The sequence below is a fragment of the Pleurodeles waltl genome, chromosome 8, assembly GCF_031143425.1.
Source record: "Pleurodeles waltl isolate 20211129_DDA chromosome 8, aPleWal1.hap1.20221129, whole genome shotgun sequence".
In the NCBI taxonomy this organism is placed as follows: Eukaryota; Metazoa; Chordata; class Amphibia; order Caudata; family Salamandridae; genus Pleurodeles; species Pleurodeles waltl.
In genome coordinates, this window is record NC_090447.1 from 1,139,344,155 (window position 1) to 1,139,365,174 (window position 21,020).

The 21,020-nt window shown below is 45.9% G+C and overlaps 1 protein-coding gene across 1 annotated transcript in view; it reads right to left on the bottom strand.

The window, feature by feature from the left end:
* TRIM13 (tripartite motif containing 13) overlaps positions 1-21,020 on the bottom strand; it is a 322,462-nt gene that overhangs the window by 220,530 nt on the left and 80,912 nt on the right. The window contains exon 2 of the mRNA XM_069205356.1: positions 20,746-20,870. Within this exon, the coding sequence (XP_069061457.1) occupies positions 20,746-20,832 (87 nt within the window). The 5' untranslated portion in view covers positions 20,833-20,870. The remainder of the gene's footprint in view (positions 1-20,745; positions 20,871-21,020) is intronic.

Here is a 21,020-nt window from a genome sequence, read left to right on the forward strand (position 1 = left end):
CTAGAACCAGCTAACAAAAGTGGGAATGTTCATTGTTTTCACCCTGTTCACAATGCTGCTTATTTTGCTCCATTTCGACTACCTAATTATCAAAGTTCATTCTCTCTATATAAAATTCAGTTTGTTTCAATAAATGCATTGAAAACTCATCAGGAATCCTCTTTGTGTTTTCACCTTGGCATACATGAGTAATATGACAAAAGGGTGAGATCTGTTTCCATGGCTTCCCTCAGGAGTCAGAGTATCATGTTTCAGGTTAGGTTAGGGGTTCAGGTGAGGCACTGCGAACTAGCCAGGAACCGGGCCAACATTTTCTGATGGTGTGGAAGGACTCAGTCCCCCACATTCTGAAGTATTGCCATCCCACAAGCACAATCCTGTTTCATAATAGGAATGGACCAAAGTAGTTCTGAAGTTTATATATATTACCTAGTGGCGACGTTTAGTTAGGACCTAGTTTCGGGGTGATCCGTCAAGCGGGGGTGAGATAAAGGGAGGGTCAAAATTAGAGCGTTTCCAATGTTAATTCCCATAGGAAATTTTGAACAACAATAGCACCAAAACCACTAACCGGAATAAAACCAAATTTGGCAGAAAGGTAGCTCTTGGTCCAGAAGGAGCCCTTTTTGTTGTTTGGTATAAATCCTTTCAGTAGTTTTTGAGATATTAAAGAAAATTCAAATTTTTATATATAGGGACGCGAAGGATTCGCAACCACTCTCGGTTTTAAGCAGAGATCTGATTGGCTGCCAGCACTTCAACAAGGAAGTGTTGGCAGCCATGTTGGAACTAAGCTTCAGCCGAGTCCCCAAAAAAAAGTAAAAAATAAAAAAAGGGGCTAGAGTACTGACACCCTGACCCCTTAGCTCTGGTGGTGGGGTCCCAGAGGGACTCGGCCAGGGAAAAGAATGCATTTTGTAAACAATTTCGGGAGACATTGCAGTGGATACACTGAATTTTGTTTTAAAAAAAGTGTGGGTTCCCGCGCTTGTTTTTTAATAAGCTCCTGAGTGGGCCAGGTCACATGGGCATTGTTATTTTAACACAGGGGGCTAACTGGCTCCTGCTGCTTCAGGGACCACCAGCTCCCCAGGGCATAAAGCAAATATGGTGCGGGCCACCCCCCTGCTTCCCCAGGGACCACCACCTCCTTAGGGCAAAAAGCAAATATAAAGCAGGAGGGCCACGCGCACACCACTGCCCTGGGGACCACCACCTCCTCGGGGCTTAAATGTAATTAGATGCGGGGGTGCACGGTGCCCCCGCAGCCCTGGGGACCACCACGTTCCCAGGGCATTCCTGCAATAATGAGCGGAGGGGGGCCCTGCCAGCCCTGGGGATCCCCACCTCCAAGGGGTATTAATCAAAATAAATGTGGGGCGCGCACCCCCATCCCCTGCTACCTCGGCAACCACCACCTCCAAATGTTAAAAAACAAAGAGAGCTTGGGTACGTTTTGGACCCCCGTAGCTCCTAGGAACAGCACCTCCCTGGAGCTATGTTCACTGGAGGGGGGCCGCATGGCCCTCCTAGAGGAGCCACAGATGGCCCTGGGGACCACCAACTCTCAAACAGCTCTCCCTTCATCGAAGTAAAGATGCAGGCAGGGAGACAGAGGAAACAATTGCTCTCACAGGGAGGGAGCTGCTCTAGCAGCTCCCCCTCTGCGACAACAATGCTGCAGGAAGTGGAGAGCCATCTGGGACCATGGGGGCCTTCAGGCTCCCACCACTGTCCCCAATATTGAGAAAGGGTGCCCTGAGGGCACTTGGTCACATGGCTGGGCCCCAGGGGATGGGGACCCTGGGGCTGAGTTTAGCTCTCTGGGGCAGAGGGTGGCACGTAGCCCCCTCCCAAAAAAAAAAAAAAAAAGAATTAGGCTGGGTCCAGGGGGATGGGGTCCCTCGGGCCACGATCAGCCTAGGGAGGCAGGGCCACGTGGCATTCGCCCCCCCCAAAAAAAACATATTAGGCGAGGCCTTGGGGGATGGAGTTCCTGGGGCTGAGATCTGCCAGAGGCGGGGGGCCACGCCATCCCCTCCCCCCCAAAAATTAAATGTTTAGCCCTGGCTCCGGGGGATGGGGTCCCCGGAATAAGATCGGCCTGGAGAGGAGGGCTGCGCGGCCCCCCTCCTGGAAAACAAAATGTTTAGGCCAGGCTCCAGGGAATGGGATCCCTGGGGCTGAGATTGGCCAGTTGGGGGGCACGCAGCCCCCTTCCCCAAAATAAATTACATATTTATGCTGGGCATTATTGGGGTTGGCCCCGCTGTGCACCGCCAAAGGCCGTGTGTAGTGCAGAGTTGTGTGGTTTTAGACATTGCTGCAGGGACTGGGCGCAGGCCGTGTGCAGCGGTGGTTGGATTAGCATATATTAATGAAAATTACTATACGTTAACAGAAAATCATAGAAATTCACTGAAAAAAGCAAAGGTTACAGGGACATTATAGTTAGGAAATAGAATTAAAAAACCAATAGAAGTTCACTTAAAAAAACAAAGGTTACAGGGAAGATATAGTTATGCTCACATTTTAAACGTACAAAACCACAGAAATTCACCAGTTAGAGTTATCTCAAGTAACTATAACTCGTGCCCAAAGCTAACTATAACTCGTGCCCTCTCCATGCACTGCTAATTACTCCACAAATTACAGCACTCATGACATCTTTGATAACATCATTGATACTATCAATGTAATATTTGCAGTAAAATATTTGACAAAAAAAACTATGCATGGCAGGGGCGTAAGTTATAGTTATCTTATGGAATATAAATATTACCACTCTCGTTTAACCACATCTTGCCATACTGTGAGAATCCTGGCAGAGGACATTGCAGACAGACTACACTGAATCTGATTGGGCCACACTTGTGGAAGACCTGAACATAGGAATGCAGGAAGCCAGAATGAAACCGTGTCTTTTTAAAACATTACAGGACTGATACTGGACCCTGCATAAATTTAATTCAGCAGGCCTACTTCCACTTTTTAAATGTCGGAGGTGTGGCCAAACGGACTATACCATAGTCCAAATTCTTAATGACTGCCCCCAAATCTGACCACTTTTGAGAAAGGTGCATTCTACTGTTAAAGGGACCTGGCATTTGCCTCTGTCCTTTCCATGACAATTGACCATATTACACAACATGGAAGAGTCCCCTACCCTCCCCACCTATGAGAGGCACTCACTAGCCACAGTGCTCTACGTGACAAAAGTCTGCATCCTCCGTCACTGAAGATCACTCCAAATGCCCACCCATGACAAATGGATAAGAGAAATGTACAGAATACCCTTGTATAAACAGATCATATGCAGAGTGGAGGACAAACTGGTGATCTCCTCCCAGATCTCGTTGCCTTTCTTGGGCACGACCCCTGGTATGTGAGGGGCTTGCGCCCTGTTGCCGCACCCTGCACCCAGAGATTCAATAGGGGTGCTTGTGGCCTCTTTCCCATCTCCTCCCTACCCATTTTCACCCAACCTTCTACCCACCCCTTACCCTTCTCCTCTACGGTCCAGTCGCTATGCCTGTGGCCCAGCTTGAGTGCCACTATGATCCCCTCGCCCGCACTGACTTTACTTTTCTATCCTGTTCAGTATAGGTCCCTGGTTCTAAAGTAAAGAAAATACCCTCCTCAAGGCTTAGGAGCCGGGACCCTGGATGAGTCCATGTTCCCCTCCCCCCCTCTCTTTTCCCCACCTTTCCCTTATTTCTATGTCTCCCTCTCATTCCCTCCTATACTAATTCCTGTTGTTTGATCTCACATTGTTTAAACCATTTAAAACCATGCCACCAAACACACTGAGTGTATGTTAGCCATGCCTTTCTTTATTCATCGTGGTATGTCCTCCCTCCCACCTCGTACTGGGAGTTTGTTATTTAGAACAGACCTTGTCTGAGGTTCTGGTATGTACCCATGCCACAAGGCTGAAATGGTATAGGAGATCACTTATATTTGTATCTCTTTCAAATCTAGACTTGAACATTTGGATTAGTAAACAAACAAAGCAGCACTGTACAAAAACTCTCATTCAGGAAATCTAATATGACCCACAGATACAGTTGCAACCCGGCACAACATTATTGTACTTGACCAGCTACCCGAAAAGCATGTTTGGTGTGTGGAAAAGCAAAGAAATTCACCAATATGTTCTGTTTCCGGCAAACCCACAGAATGTAAATGCATGTCAAATCCCCAAAAGACTGTCAAGCACTAGGGAAGCAGACCTAAAACATCTCAGAAGGAAGAGTCAGAAAGTGACAGAGACAAATAGAAGGTTAATTTGATCTCTGGCCAGGATTCACTAGAGGGTGTGAGAGTAAAACAGAACCAGAGTGTGAGCTAATCCTCCATGGAGGTTAAATTGTCATCCCAATAGAAAAACATGCCACAGTGTGTGTGATGGACTAAAAAGGCTCGATACGTCTTTGACCTTTCCCGACAGTGATGACTACATGCATCAAGGTGCTTGCCTAAGGCAGCACATCACCAATCGATTTTTCTCGTTTCCCTTGTCATTAAAAGCCTCTTACCTCAGCCACTCCATTAAGTATTGATGCCTTGTCACCAGCACAAACGGCAACTTTCTTGTCAACTGCATAGCAGCTGAGTAACTAAACCTGATAGCTTTTGCATTCTTGCGCAAGACTGAAGTGTACAACAAGTGCTTGAAGACTATCAACTGAATAATCTGCCTTAAAAGAAAGAAATTCAACTCATAGCTCTAATACGCATACTGCTATCTTTCCATGTGAAGCAGAGAAATAACTCAACAGACTGAAGCAGCAGGAATTATTGAAAAAGTAGAAGAGCCACCCGCATGGTTATGAATGATAGCAGTTGTCCACAAACCAAATCAGTTCAGTGAAATAAGGATTTGTGTGGACATGTAAAAGCCAAACACAGCAATAAAGAGAGAACACCACATCACCTTGACATTTGACAATTTCATTGCTGAGGTGAACAGAGCTAAGGGTTCTCTAAAGTTGATCTCAAGGTCATATATAATCAGCTACAACTACACAAGGCTTCCACATATACCCACATTTCCCACTCAAGTCATCGTTTGAAGATTCAGACTCCTGAACATCGGATATCATTTTGGAGGTGGTCCAAAACTGCACATGAGACGTGCTTGCAGGAATTCAAGGAGTAGTAAATGTCAGTGATGACATTTTAGCCAATGCCACCACGATTGAACAACACCAGGATTGCCTCGGAGCACTGTTAGAGAAGGCCCTAGAGAGGGCTGATATTGCACTTTAGGAAGTGTGAATTCCTCAAATCTTAGATCATATTTTTAACTCTGCAGTGGTTGCCCCTGATCAAAGAAGTTCTGATTATAAAAACATCATCATCCCTCTAGAACACATCATAAGTTCTTAGATTTTTTTGAGATGGTGATGTGGTGGTTCCAGACTGTCTATATTGATCCTAAATTAGCTTTTAGTTGTTTCTCCTATAAACAAAAGTCAAGCATTTTCACTTCTGGTGGCAGTCACAAAGGGTGATTTTTTCCTTCACTGTTTCATTAATTTTTTTGTGATATAATTGTTTCGTCTCAACCTGAACGTATTCTGTCTGATATACAGTGCCACAAAAATGCATACATGAAAACTGTGTGTTATCAATGTTTGGTAAGGGGTTTGATTTGATTAGTAGAATTAAATCAGGTATTTGAATTCATTCTACATAACCCTTTATTTGAACTGGAAGGATGTTGAGGACACTGTACGTTTACACTTAATTGATCCTGGATGCACAGAGATCTACTCCAGCCCTCTGGTCGGCTCCCTCAGCATCCCTCCAGTCTGCCTTCCAAATCATCACAGCTGGACCTCACTGGGCTGACTTTGTCCTGCAAGTATGCCCCCTGCTCCCCTTTCTCAGCAGGATAGGTACACTCCATTTCATTGCAGATATACAGCTCTACTACAGCAAGTTGTTGCAGACTTTTAGGTAATGTCCACCTCACCTCTGGGAGACTCTCTGTCAGCAATATTAACCCTGAATTCCCAGGTCTATTGAGTGCCACTTCTTTGATCAGTAGGAAATCTTGGAATTATCTGAGAAATCTTCAAGTTTTCTTTTATAGTTCTTTTCCAGGCAGGTAATGTTGATTCCACTGTCATTGTTCTGGAACCTTTTTCGGGTGTTTTGCTCAGTTTGTGTATCCCTCCTATCTACAGCAGACACTTTGTTTGTCTTCAAGTGATGGTGCAACAGACAGAAGTGATGAGGGGTGTCTCAAGGGAAAGCACCCAAAATAAGAGCACAATGAGGGGTAAAGTCCCTGCAGTTGATAACCATCAGCCTTTTGGAAAAGCACTCCACCAACCACCCTACACCCTCCATCTATCCTAATGGAAGTGATTATGAAGGAACAATGCAGACCAGTGCTAAATGTCTATAGGTACGCCTGTCTTCATGCTCCTGAAAATAATGGCTGGAGCTGAAATTTTTTTTTAGGAATGTCAGCAATACGGTGACGTGGCTAAGATGGCGGTAGAGCTGGATGCTCTTTGAGTGAGCTCCGCCCGGGCCCATACATAATCCTTTAAACATCCTCATCTGTACTACGATGGCCTCTCTGAAACAGGCCCCCTGCACCGAGAGACGGGGGAACTGTGGAGTGGAACTAGGTCGCGTGCTTGATGGGCAATAAGGCTGAGAACAAACTTGTGGCCTGTGGCCTTGTTGCGGCTCCCTGGCACACAGTGGCAAGGAGGATCAGTGGCTGGGCCGGACCTACCCAGGCATCTGCGGACTAGACTAACTCTTTTCCCCCTTGCAGGGGTGGACCTGTGGCTGTGGAAAAGCCAGACGAGTCACAGCAGCGAAGCACGTGTACCCTGGTTTGCCACCAGGATCATGCCAGAGGCGGCGGCTTACCTCTGGGATACAGGAGGAGAGTGCGCCATGGGCTTGGCCTTCCCTCTTCACAGCTCAAGTGTCCTGCCCTCCGAGGAAAGTACCCCCCACTAATTCCAGCGACACCCTGCAGCAGAGGTAACCCTCTGTGGGAGAAGAGGGCAACAATACTATATGGTGACCATGCTTTGCATTCCACTGTCCGGTAGTTCTGAACTCAACCTGGAGTGAGGCGGGGATGGTGAGGGGGAAATGGGGGTGCTATAGTACCATCGACTACTGCAACCCCCATCACTGGATCCTGAGAGAAAGGAGCTTTGGACACCTTGTTGGCCCCACCTGAGCCCCAGTGGCCTGCAAAGGGCCTACCTCACCCACCACCGGAGGCCAAGGAGAGGCTTGCACTGAAGCTAGGCACTAAGATTGGCAGATGAGCATTGTGTCACCCAGAAAATGGCCTTGGGACATTATGGGGTTTATTACAACTTTGGAGGAGGTGTTAATCCGTCCCAAAAGTGACGGTAAAGTGACGGATATACCACCAGCCGTATTACGAGTCCATTATATCCTATGGAACTCGTAATACGGCTGGTGGTATATCCGTCACTTTACCGTCACTTTTGGGACGGATTAACACCTCCTCCAAAGTTGTAATAACCCCCTATGTGCCACCATGACTCAGGCATAGCTGAGCAAGGGCCTGGGAGATTGCCCCTGACTCGCTGGCGAGACCACCCCAGGGGTGGTCTATTTACTTGAGGTTGGAGGGTCGGACTAGTGAGAGTGAGGACTTTCCACATACATATTTCCGACCTGCGCTGATGATGACCCGTGTGTCGCCCCGGCCCCTGTAAGGCCCAACATGAGATACTGTCCCACCATGTGCATGCTTGTTTGAACTGGGACCTATGGGGCGATGGTTTGGTGAGCACAACATGCCCTGTAACAAAGAACCAAAACCTCCCTGTCAGGGGAAGATAGATCGCTACACAAAAGTAGTCACGCCACTAGTGGATGATCCATCTTTAATGCCTGACAATGCAGCACTGCTACTGGCTATCCAGTCTTCCAGCAAAGCATTGGCTGAAACCAGAATCTCAGAACTGGAAGACACGGTCCAGGGTCCCCGCAAATGTGGTGTGGAGGCTGGAGGATGCTGAAAATCATGCCAGTTGAAACAACCTCAGATTCTTCGGGTTCCTCGGGGGGAGCTTAGGGCTTGAACATGACACAGTTCCTAGATAGGTGGTTGCAACAAATTCTGCCTCAGGACAAGCTCTCTTCTTACTTCATCACCGAGTAGGCACACTGAACGCTGGGAGGCAGACCGCCGCCGGGGGCCCCACCGAGGCTGGTGATAGCACGTTATTTAATTTTCAAAACAGAGACCTGATCCTCACTAAAGCGCATAAGATGGGGGAGGTGCGCCATAAAAACTCTAAAATCTTGATTTTCCCATATTACACTTTGGAGATTCAGCAGCAGCAGTGCACATTCAACTCAGTGAAAGCCAAGTTATGGAGCCTTGAGCTGCAATACATGCTGTTATTCCCTGCTAAGCTGAAGATCCTCTTTCAGGGGAAATCGCCCGTCTTCCAGACACCTGAGGAGACATGGAAGTGGCTGGAAGTGGAGTGAGGGGCAAGACCCTGGCCAGCGCTCGGATATAGGATAGGGTCCTGACCTAAAGGATAGCAGCCCCAGAGGAGAATTCTCCATTTGAAGAAGTGGGGTGGGAGTACACTAGGGCGGGTCAGGAACCCCGAAAGGAAACAGGGGAGCTCGTTGGACTCAGGAGGCAGAGTGGCAGTTACCAAGAAGAGCAAGACAGCGGTTCCAAAGAGGGGAACCACACACGGAGACACAGGTGATGACCAGGAGACAGAATCAGAGACCCCCTCACCCACTGGCAGTCACCATTGCAGACTTAAAACATGAACCTGAAGTTGCTCCCTCAGACACCACTCCATTAGGACTGAGAGCGGCATCCTAAATGTGAGACAGATGTTGGGATCCAGGGCCCTGGAGCATTATTCTCCCTGCCCTACTCCTGTGGGCTTAGTGAGTCGGAGTGATTACCTCCTCAATTGTAGGTACAGAGTAACCGCTTTCAGGGGTGGTTGGTTTAGATTAAGTGATAGCGTATTAAGAGTCTGATTTGGTGGGTGGGGGTACTGGGCAACAGACCTCCCAAATTCTCCTGATGAGTATTTTCATTTGGTTAAGTTATGTGGATAAACACTCACAGGGGCTCTTGTTAGGGTGGGGAGGAATGGACACACATTCGGGGGTTTGCACTTGTTACAGTTCAGGGAGGGAGTCACAGGCACATTGGCCGACACTTGGCCCCTATGGGGGCAAAAGACACCACACCAGTTCACAGCTAGTAGCTTGGAGGATATTTTGCCCCCGCACTTGCCACAATCATTTCTGGAGTTAAGAACTCTGTCGATCCTATCATGGAATGTGCGTCCCAATTTATTAAATGATTACAACCTGATGTGGTACTACTACATTACAGGAGACCCATCTTAAGGGAACTCAGTGCTGATTCCTGAGAAGGGGCGCCTATACTGTATTTGCACACTCAGTTTACACATCAGGGTCCAGGGGTGTGGCCATCCTGATCATGAAAGACTCACCATTACGTGTAATGAAACAATGGATAGACCCATCAGGGAGATGTATGGGCTGAAGGGGTTTTAGGGACAAACGGATGTCATGCTGCTTAGTATACAAGCACCACCCCGGCTACAAGCCCCCACTTTTGAGAAACTAGCTGGCATTTTGTTGGAGGCAGACTCATTGCTCCATATAATGGGAGGAGATTTTAACAACGTGAGGGTAATGGAACAGGATAGGCTGGGCTTCAAGGTTCCGCTTGTGCAGACCACCCCTCTTGCAGGCTTTTCAGCAACTCTGGGTCTTTCAGACCTCTGGAGACGAGTACACCCCCTCGAGAAAAGGTACTCCTACTTCTCTGTGGCTCACAGGGTATTTTCTCATCTGGATTACGTCTTTACCCCAGCAAGTGAGGTGGGCACTTTTCACCAAGCAGACTACTTGGGGCGAGGCCTCTTAGAGAATTCTCCCATTAGTGAAACTGAGTAGGAGATGTGGTGGGGGAACAGGCTGGAAATGTAATGCTTGGGATTTATGAGACAGGGAAGGGGCCGTGGGACTGAGGGTGGACTCTGAGATGTACTTCAAAGAAAATGAAAACTCAGTCACATCCAAAGTAGTTTTCGGGTAGGCCTAGAAAACAGTCTTCTGAGACAGCACCCAGAACCTGATAGCCCAAAAGAGGAGAGCAGCAGAGGGAACCCTGGAAGAGCTTGAGGGTCAGTTGTTGGAAGTCGAGGGAACCTTGAAACCAGAGCTGGACCCCTAACCCACCTTCAGGAAGCTAGCCCTCCTGGGGGATGAATATCGAATTCAGGCAGAAGAGGGAGTGAAGACTCAAATGTTAGCCATATTACACTGACTGTCATACCAAAACGCCCTGAAAGATAAAAGGGACAGCTGAATCTCCTAAATGTTGATCACTACCTGGGCTCCAAACACAGTTGTATTTACATTTGGAATATGCACTCTTAACATGATACCTTTGGATATGTGGGAAGTATACCCAATTGGCATTGTCTGGGCGGGTGCGTTTAACTCTTGAAAATGGCCTAGTCTGGAACATGGCCTAATTTACAGACAGAGCACTGTCGGGCATGTGGCCATAGACTAGAGGGCCGTATTACTGCTTCATCATGAAGGTTATGGCATACCTTCAGAGAATGTTGTCAGGTTGGAGCTTAAAAGTGAAGGGATGGGTCTTGTATGAAGGGGCAGCATTTGATCAGACAGGATAGTTGCCATCTACCATTTTAGAGTTTTGACAAGTAGTATTTTGTCCCCACCTACTCTCATTCATTTTGGGACCTAAATGTACTCCAGAAACAAAGATCTAGAATTATTTTTTTAGACTTCACACAGACTCTCGTAGACATAGTAATGCCTAAATAATATATTGGTGTCTCAATAGATAGTTGCTCCTTGTAAATGGTTATCTCTGACCTTAAACACTGCTCTGCTCCGGTGACTTGAGGGATGACTGTTTGAAAATTGTAAAAGATATTGGTAAAAACGGGGATGTACTTGGAGGCTTAAAAACAAAACATGAAGATATTGGTGTCATAAAATTCCAAGGGCATGCTTGCTCTCCGGTTCCCTGTCGGACTCAATTGGTTTATCTCAAGACTAATACATGAAAATACATCAGGTTAATGCATGACAACTATTCTCCCTACCCATACACTTTGCATGCCATATGTGGTAGACTAAGAGTGCTCCGTAGGCACAAGTGTCTATTGAGTGAGCCCTGTATATTCAGAGAATATTTTGCCCAGAAAACATCCTTCTCTCCTGCAGCAACTGAGGCAGAGAACTCACTTCAGCTCAATATCGTATCTGAGCCCTATCACCTTGCTTCAGGTCACATCTAAAAATACACCATTCCTCCTGTTCCTGAATTGATATGCTTCCACCTGCTATAAAGTATTTTTGTTTCAACGCTAGATATTGTTTTAGTCCTTATTTCCGATCATCTGCCGATATTTTGGCTTTGAGCTCCAAACCACTGTTTCCTTGCTCAATTGTATTGTTATGATTATGGGTTATATGTTAAAAACTTATTTTTACCTATGCGGGCTGGACAATTGCTTTTAACTTTCATACTGATGTTCTTGTTTCTCCTCCTCCTAAATTGCTGTGTGTATTGTTGCTTTATAAAGAAAGTGCCCAAATACCTCAGGTGCTGGTGCACTTATTAAATTTGTATGCCGCCAAGACTTGAAGTCTGCACTGGGGAATACCTGTCTCAGGAATCCAGTATTTGACTGAAGTGGGCGGGTGCCAGAGCCTGTGACGCTAACATCAATCACTATATAGCAGGCTGTGAGCCCTGGTGGCGTGGGAAGCCGCTAGAGTTGAAGCCTGCACTGGGGACTACCTTTCCCAGGAATCCAGTATTTGACTGAAGGGGGCGAGTGCCAGAGCCCATGACGCTAACATCAAACGTTATATAGCACGCTGTGAGCCCCCGCGGTGTGGGATGCGCGTAGGCTGCACCAGGTCCAAGGACAGGCCCATCTGCACCCCTCTTGGTGTGGACATTTGGAACTGCTCAACACTGCCACTGAGTCTTCTTGAAATATGGTTAACAGAAAAGCAAGTACCCTTGTTACACCAGCAATTATGCAACTGGGGGTTTAGGGGATGCCCCTCGAAGGAGTTCTTGCCAACTTACGTGCTTCAGTGGTGTTGATCCTAAAAAGTATAGACGAGTCCCTGAAAGAACTGAAAGAACAGGTTATACAGACTCAAACTGTGTCATCTAGCCTGGCAAAGTCTGCACCTCAGCTGGCCGCTCTAACTACAGTTCCGGAAAGGGCTTTGGTGGATGTGTGTGGGCCCTATCGGACAAGCCGGATCAACCAAGGCTCTGAAATACAGCCTGGCACTGGTGGCTCAACATGGAGTCCAAAAAGATCAACTACCACCTTTAAAGTGAGAAATTCTGCCCCTGAAGGATCCAATGACAGCACAAACAATTTCCATATTCACATCCCACCAGAATGCACTCAATATGTTTTAATTACAAAAAAATGTCCTGTCTTTGAGGTCATTCCAATCTGAAACAGACGCTGAGCTGAAAAATAAGATAATCTATTGGCTCAGCTCCACTCTTGAATGCATCAGTAGCTCTGCTCTGTCACATTATGTTATTGGGGTACCCAAGGCAGTCGCGGCTTGCCGAAAGGGCGGGGCGGCGCGCGGGTGGGGGTGACGACGGCACATAACATAAAAAAATATATTAAAAAACACTTATCTCCGGTCCCGCGACGTGCCGCTCCATTCCTCTGCTCTTCCGCTCGCTCCAGCAAAGGTTCCAGCCTGCCCTTCGGCCAAACCTGACGCTGCTCAGAGCAGCGTCAGGATTGCCTGGGAGCACCCTGGCTGGGCGCTCCCAGGCAGACTGGGAGTCTGTGCAACTGTGTTGCTGGGCTGGAGAGACCCTTCTGGGCAGGTGTGTTTGCCCGGCCCGAGATGGCTGGCCAAACATACATGCGCACTCCCCCTCACTGCTCGTCACACCCGTGGCCCCGTCCCTTTTCCACAAAAACTATAATAAACAGTTTATAATAGCTTTTTGGGAAAAGGTTTGCAGCTGCCGCTGCTGGTGTGGGGGCGACACTCCTCCGTCCTTATGGAGGAGCCGCCCCTGACCAAAGGTACAGCGTGTTGGTAAAAGCAAGAAGAACGATGTTGGTAGCTGTATTGTTGTTAATTTTTGTGATATTGACCTGGTGGGATTTATATTGGATAGACTCTCGAATCTGCATGGGCTCCCACAAGGGATACTTCCTGCCCCCGTGTTATTTTTTATAGGCCAAGATTTATTGATTCCCCTAATCAATAAGGCCGGCACTCTGGAAATTCCAGGCATTTTATTATTCCAACATAAAACTGCTTTTATGCTTTGGATGAAGTAGATTGACTACTCCGTGATGTGAAAGTCATTACTTCTGCAGTGGCTACTCCTGACAGTCCTGATACAAACTACGCAAAGGATAGCACAGTGGCTCTGCGTAAGTCTAGTGACTGCCGTAATGCCATACTACCACCTGCAAGTACTCAGGATTTAGTATTATCTTAGCAGGGGGACCAATTTTCAACTACCCTTACCCTCCCTCTTCCGACTGGGACTGCAACCGATAAGATCCCTCTAAATCCCACCGTTCCTTTTAGTGTCACTGAGTCTTCTATCGGTGCAGCTGACTCACCCAAAGCTAACAACGGATCCCCAGCTGCTGATTTGAGTCTCCTCTTTTGAAACATTGCTGGTCTTTGTGACAAATTAGATGATGAAACCTGGGTAATGTTAAACAATTCACAACAAATAATTTGCAGGAGACCTGGTCCCGGACAATTACTCACATCAATGGGTTCTATTCAGTGTTCACCCCTTTGCCCCCTCTCCCTCTGGGCATGATAGTGACTGACTCTTAACCCTAATAAGTACTACAATGGGATCTAAAATCCTGAGAACTTTTGTGGATTTGGCCTTTTTAAAGATTGTTTGTCTTTGTCTGGGCTACCGTTAGTTGTCCTTATCAATTTCTATCATAACAACTTTGTGATTCATAATGTCCAGGTAATAGAGTCATTAGCACATGCACTGAATGCTTTGTTATCAGACCTTTATGAAGATTTTGTTATTTTGTGTGGGGTAGGTGATTTTAATGTAAGATTGCATCCCAGTGCTGACGATCATGTATGCGGCGGAAATAATTATGACCTTTGTGACTATTCACATTTTGCTCATAATCCAAGCGGCTTCAAACTTAATAGCCTATTGAAGACCCATGGTTTAGTTCTTGGTATAGACCTAGCACTGAAAAAGTCTTTAATCAAGTAACGTTTATGGACTGAGGGAATGTGTCTTTGATCGACTTATTCGCATTGTCCAAGACTTGGGCAAGAAAGGTCTGCGAGTTCCAGATTGTGAATACTCCTTTGAATGACCACAACCTCTTGGTTTTAAGTCTTAGTCTAGGACTGTTAGCAGGGTTACATAATGCGCTGGGCCAGACTGAATATACAAGACATGCTGGAGTGCAGCGGTAATGGCAAGATGTGGAACCATATGCTTTTTTAGGTCAGCTTCTGATAATGCAGAAGGATCAATTTAAGACTTGTCTTAATAATGAATATGACACAAAGGAGGTTTTAGCAGCATTTGCTTTAATAATTTGTAGCTAGGTGTCTGAGCACCTTATGGCTCCCAAACGCCAATACCCTCCAAAGCCTAATAAATGGTTCAACCAATCTTGTTCATGTGTCCATAGTAATGTCATCAAAGCTCTTAAAACTACCCGAGAGACATGGTGGGAATTAGGAGTTGTAGAAAGCTTTATAAAGAGGCTATTCAAAAGAGAAAAGATGAGATCAGAAAAGAGGCCTGGGAACAGCTCACCATTGCTTGAACTAGCAAAGACGCTGCACAGTTTTGGAGGGTAATTAACGCACCCTTTTTTTCCAGCAGCCCTACTAGCAGTTCTGATGTGAACATCCCAGAGCGCACCTGGGTTGATTATTTTACCAAGCTGTACGATTTGCAGGAAACACCTTGCAATGAGAGCAGCCTTACAAGAGATACGCACAGCCAGGAAGGAACCGATCAACTGATAATTACTGTTCAGCATGTCATTTCAGCAGTAAGTAGAAGTCTGAGAAACACAGTACCAAGTCCCTTTAGTTCTTTTTAAGTACAATGTGGCATTTTGGGCGCCTGTCCTGGCGAATGTGCTGTATACCTCTGGCCGTCATGGCTCCCTTAAATCCTGGTCAAGAGCAATTATTGTCCCTATTTTCAAAAAGGGAGTTAGGAGCGACCCACCTAGCTTTAATTGATTCAACTGCCAAGTTACTGGGTAGAGTGCTGTTTGATCACCTTGAAACCTTGTCTAATGGGAAGGTTTTTTTTTAACATCGTCACAGTATGGCTTTAGACAGGGCCTAGGGACAGTTAACCAGTGGCTGAATCTTAATTTATTTATGAGTAAATACGTTGTTGCGAAAGAAGGATGTGTCTACTTGGCGTTTATGGTCCTCAGTGCAGTGTTTGATAATGTAATAAGGCCTAGACTGTGGAATATGTTAATGGATAAGGGTGCTAACGCAAAAATTGTCCACTTACTTACTCAGTTGCACGCAGATGTCGAGGGTAAGTTTAGATTTGGTCCGAGTGGAGAATACACCCCCTATATAAAGATCAGGAAAGGGGTCAGGCATAGGTAGGTGCGTGTTGGCACAGTTCTCTTTTAGTTTTTTTAATCAGTGACCTTGATGAACACCTGATAAACGCTTTTGCCGATCCGCCCAAGGCAGAGAAACGTCTGCTGCCTGTACTTCCGTATGCGGATGATTGTGTTTTGATGGCAAGTACAGAACGGGGCTTGTAGAAACTCTTGAATTCTTTTGTGAACCTTTATGCCTGACTTAGGTCTCTTGACAAACATTTCAAAATCTTTTGCCATGGTCTCTGGCCTTCCTTGGAGCAGGTTGGCACCTTTTCACATAAATGGTTCTCCTCTCACCTTTGTGCTTACGTTTACTTACCTAGGGGTCCCGTTTGATAGTAAGAACTCCTGGAAGCACTTGAGGGACATGTGAGTCACCCAATTTTAGCAGGCTTTAGCCTCCTTGTTTAAGTTTGCTGCAAAGTTATGGTCTATGCCTTTGGACACTGCAATCACAATATACAGAACAAGACCGTCCCAGTCGCTTCCTACGGAGCAGGGGTCTGGGGACACATACAGCACTCTGATTTACAAACATGTGAGAACAGGTTGTTGTGCAGGTTGCTGTCACTCCCTAATAGTGTCACAGCAATAATTGCTCATGAAGAATGAGGCCTCCAGTATCTGGGAGCCGCGCTGAGATTAGCGCCTACTTTGCTCTGGTCAGTCTGGTCCAGACCAGAAGCAGCCCTGACTTGGTCGTCGATTTTTGATTGCCTCAGATTGGCAGAGGTTAACAAAATTAAGCGGCTTTCGTATGTTAGAGAGGATCTTCGAGCAATCAACAGGAGGGATCTTTTTGACAACCCATTGTGTATTAGATGATCGGATACCTCTATGGTAAAAGGCGCATTACTAAAGTTTCTAGCTGAAAGTAGATGGGCGATTGACATGAAAAGGTCAGTGGAGTTATATGTTCCTCTGAGCAGTACCCAGGATATTAACCCCCATCTGCTTACAATACCTCGTAAGCAAAGGTTTCACCTCCTGGTTAGATTTAGACTTGGACTGGCTCTTTTTTTAGTGTCTTATTCCTCAAATATGTTTATCAATAAGGATGTGTCACCATGTTCCTGTGAAAGCAGAGCGTCTCAATCACAACTCCATTTATTTTTCGTTTGTGAGCTGTACAAAGAACAGCGTATTTGTATTTTGAGACCACTATTAAGAATCTGAAATATTCAGAAATGTAAAGAGGCACTGGAGTACCTGCGGTTACTCCAGACATAATATGTTTGTCACACTGTATATAGATTCTTAGTATGTATGTATGTATTGAGTATTTATAAAGCGCATTCCGGCCCAAGGGCATCGAAGCGCTAACTGGGTGAGGCAGGGTCTACTAACAGGAGGCCCCAAGACTTATTGCGGGAAGAGCCAAGTCTTGACCAGTCTCCTAAATGTTAGATAGTTGTGTTCTTGCCTTAGATCCAATGGGAGTGAGTTCCAGATTTTAGCAGCCGCAATGGTAAACGCTCTATCTCCCCACTTCGCCTTCTTGGTGCGGGAAGTTTGGATTCGATAAGCAGAGGCAGATCGCAACAGCCTATTCGGCCTATACCATTGCAGTTTGGAGGTTAGAGCCTTAGGCCCAATCCCATGGACAGCCTTGTGAGTGATACAGAGAGCCTTGAAAGAGAGCCGCTGGGCTACCGGAAGCCAGTGTAGATTTCTAAGGCACCTCTTGGCAGAGGCCCCGCGGGGCAGTTTCAGTAAGAGCCTAGCAGCAGTGTTCTGCATCACCTGTAGCTTATTCAGCGATTCTTTATCCAAGTTGAGCAGAAGCGCATTCCCGTAATCCAATCTGGAAATGACTAGAGCCAGAGTGGCAGTAGTTCTGCAGGATTGTGGAATAAAAGGAAATATTTTCTTTAATTTCTTCAGAGTCCACATACAGGTCTTGATTATCTGATTGACCTGCGGTTTGAATGACAATTGATCGTCAAACAGTAATCCTAAATTTCTCGAGGTAGACCCTGGTATAGGGAGAGTGCCACACTCTTCAGGCCACCAGATGGAAGACCAGTGTTCCCTCTTAATCCCAAAGCACAGAATCTCAGTTTTTTCACAATTAAGTTTAAGCCAATTGGCCTTCATCCAGTTATTCACTGCTGTCATGCAAGCGTTGAAGCGGATGGCCACTTCCTCCATATCTTTTTTAATAGGGATGATAATCTGAGTGTCGTCTGCATAAGAAGTTGGAATAAAGCCGAAAAAGCGAATTAGCTCTGCCAGCGGTGCCACATACACATTAAATAACGTAGGGCTGAGGGAAGAGCCCTGAGGGACCCCACACGGCAAGAGGTAGGCTGGGGATCTAAAATCACCGCTGCTAACTGTGGCCCACCTATCTGATAAAAAGGATTCGATCAGCTTGAGAGCCTGATCTCTGATGCCTACCTGATGTAAACGGTCTAGCAGAATGTGGGGGGCAATGGTGTCAAATGCTGCCGACAGGTCCAGTAAAACCAAAAAGACCCCCTGCCCCTCATCAACCAATCTGCGTATGGTATTGGATGATGCAATGAGAGCTGATTCAGTGCTATGGGATTTCCGAAAACCATGTTGCGAGCTGTCTAGGCCCTTTGAGGCTGACAGGAAATCAACCAATTCTTTATTAAGATGTTTTTCCAGAATTTTGGCTGCATAGGGAAGAAGGGCTATTGGGGGTAGATTAGTCAGATCATTGGGTTTGCCAGTTTCCTTCTTTTTTAAGGGAATAATAGTAGTTTCTTTCCATGCCTTAGGATACAAACCCGTTATAAGGACTTCCTGAATCATAGGGGCCAGCATAGATGCCGCTAGCTCTGGTACTAATTGAAGGATGGCAGGGGGGCAGGGATCCATAGGGGAACCTGATTTACATTCCAGAAGTAGCTTACATATGACCTCTTGAGATGGCACTTTAAACCTAGAAAGTAGAAATGGCTTATCTGGCGACCCATTTGGTGTCAGCACAGGGCGCAGAGGCTCAGCTAACCAGGGAGGGGAGTTTCTTTGTTCCTTGTCCGATATAAAGCTGGAGTAGATGTTAAGAATTTTACATTCGAAGAATTTCGCTACTTTGTTGCAAAAGTCTTGGGAGTTTTCTACTTTAGAAGTGCCTAAGGGAGTGGTGAGAACGTTAATGGTTCTAAATAGCTCTCTAGAAGAGTTGGCTGCCTCGCTAATTTTAAGTGTGAAATAGTCCGATTTGGCTACCAGACAGGCTTCTTTGTAGGTGTTTAGGGCTAATTTTAGCTCCGCCCTCTCATCTTCCCGGGGTCTAAGTTTCCAACAGCGCTCCTTCTGCCGGTATTTCCTCTGTAGGATTTTGAGGTCTTGAGAGAACCATGGTTGGTTGGGTTTTTTTCTGATGCGGGGGACAAAGACCCTCGCCGGTACTAGCGAGTCCATTGCCTGCATAATGCCCTGATTGAATCTGGCAAGCGGTGACAGAGTGGACGCCTTCAGATCATTCCAATTATGTATTAATGCTATTTCCAACGGTTCTGCTTTAATGTTTCTCCAGGGTCTTAGCAGTTTTCCCTGGGGAATGGGTATCAAAGGCTGCTGCCTGACCAGAAATTTAAATGTCAGGAGAGCGTGATCCGTCCACTCTAACGGGGTCGTTAAGAGATTAAGTTCTTCCTCAGGGTGGGTAAAAATCCCATCTAGGGTATGGCCTGCTCTATGAGTGGCCTGCCCATCCTTTAGGACCCAGTCCAGAGCCGCCATAAGATTGAGAAATTCCACGACCAGCAGATCACTCGTATTATCAAAGTGAATGTTAAAGTCTCCTAAGATAATTGCTTTAGGGGCCATGATTAGAGGTTCCAATAGTGAGGTCCATATCGAGAGGAACTTAGGGATGGGGCCGGTAAATTAGTAGGCCTTCAAAGACCAGGGATTTACCAAGGAAAAGTTTAAAGGCCATAGTTTCACAGACCTCTGGCATATGGCTAGCGCTATTCCAAATGCAGGTAAACTCAGACCTGCAAATAATAGCCAGGCCTCCTCCTCTGCCTGTATTCCTGTCTACCCTATAAAAGGAGAAGCCGGTGGGGGCTGCCTCAATAAAATCAGGGTCCGAATCTGGCCTCGCCCACGTTTCTGTTAGGAAGAGACAATCTATATTAAGGGTGGAAATAAGTCGCCGTAATTAGGGCCAGGAGAATTGTTGGGAAGTAGTTGCACCTTTATACTGAGTATGAATTAATCTGGTGTTTTTTTTATTTATCCATATCTGCTGATACTGTATTTTATATGAAATATATTTTTAAAATAACTCCTTTTAACTGCACTGTGTCCCTTTAATTGTAAGCTAAACAAAATGCGAGTAGGATATATTGCTTGGCTTTTGTTTTTTTAACCTATGGAAATTAGTGTTTTCCACTATAACTGTTTGTAATCATATGTCTGCTTTTATGGTTTGCTAAAATCGAATAAAGCTTCTTGAACCTGAACTCTGTTAGATAAATTGGTTGTGTTCTGTCTGCCAAGTACTGTACTTTCATGTGCTTGGACCCTTCCTTTGGTCTTTTTTTGTGATCTGCCATTTGTGGCCCTAATCCCCATCACCTAAAAAAGTCTCAGGAAGTTCAGTTAATAGAGTGTCTTTAGAGCACTGCTGAGGGGAACCACTATATATTTACTAATCACGCAGCATTAGTCAGTCCTGCTCAAATTTAGGAGTTGGATTCATTCTGAACATGGAAAGTAAGCAAAATCATATCTGAACATGGATGTCCCAGCCTTGAGAGGATCTTCTTTTATAGAAAGTCTGAATAGTCGGTCTTCTTTTCTTTCCTATACAAAAGCACGGGCACTTCATACTCATTATATCACCAACTTCTTTGTCAGTGGCTTACCATCCTATCGGGTAATAAGCTGCATTATACAAATCTGTATAACATAACAGTTATTCCGTTGCACATACATTATGGCATTTTAATGGTTATTTACTGTTTTACTTCAGGTCACTAAGTGACATCTTGGCACTGACTTGGCCATGCTAGGTGTAAAACTAAGGACCTACCTTGAACATACGGGCAGATAGGGTCAGGGGATCAGCATCACTTCCCGCATTGGTTGGCATGGACTTTGTGTTCTTGATTAGCTTCATTTTCTCAGCTAGAGAGACTTGAGGTGATAAGAGAAATCCTGTAGGACAACAATATTTTACATGATCTTTTACCAAATCTAACAGTGATGTTTCCATGTCCTTTTTATATCTATCTTACTCCACAGTACTCTTCCTCCATAGGCTACAAAGTAAATTTCACATCAATCAAAATGTAAAACAGTATGGCT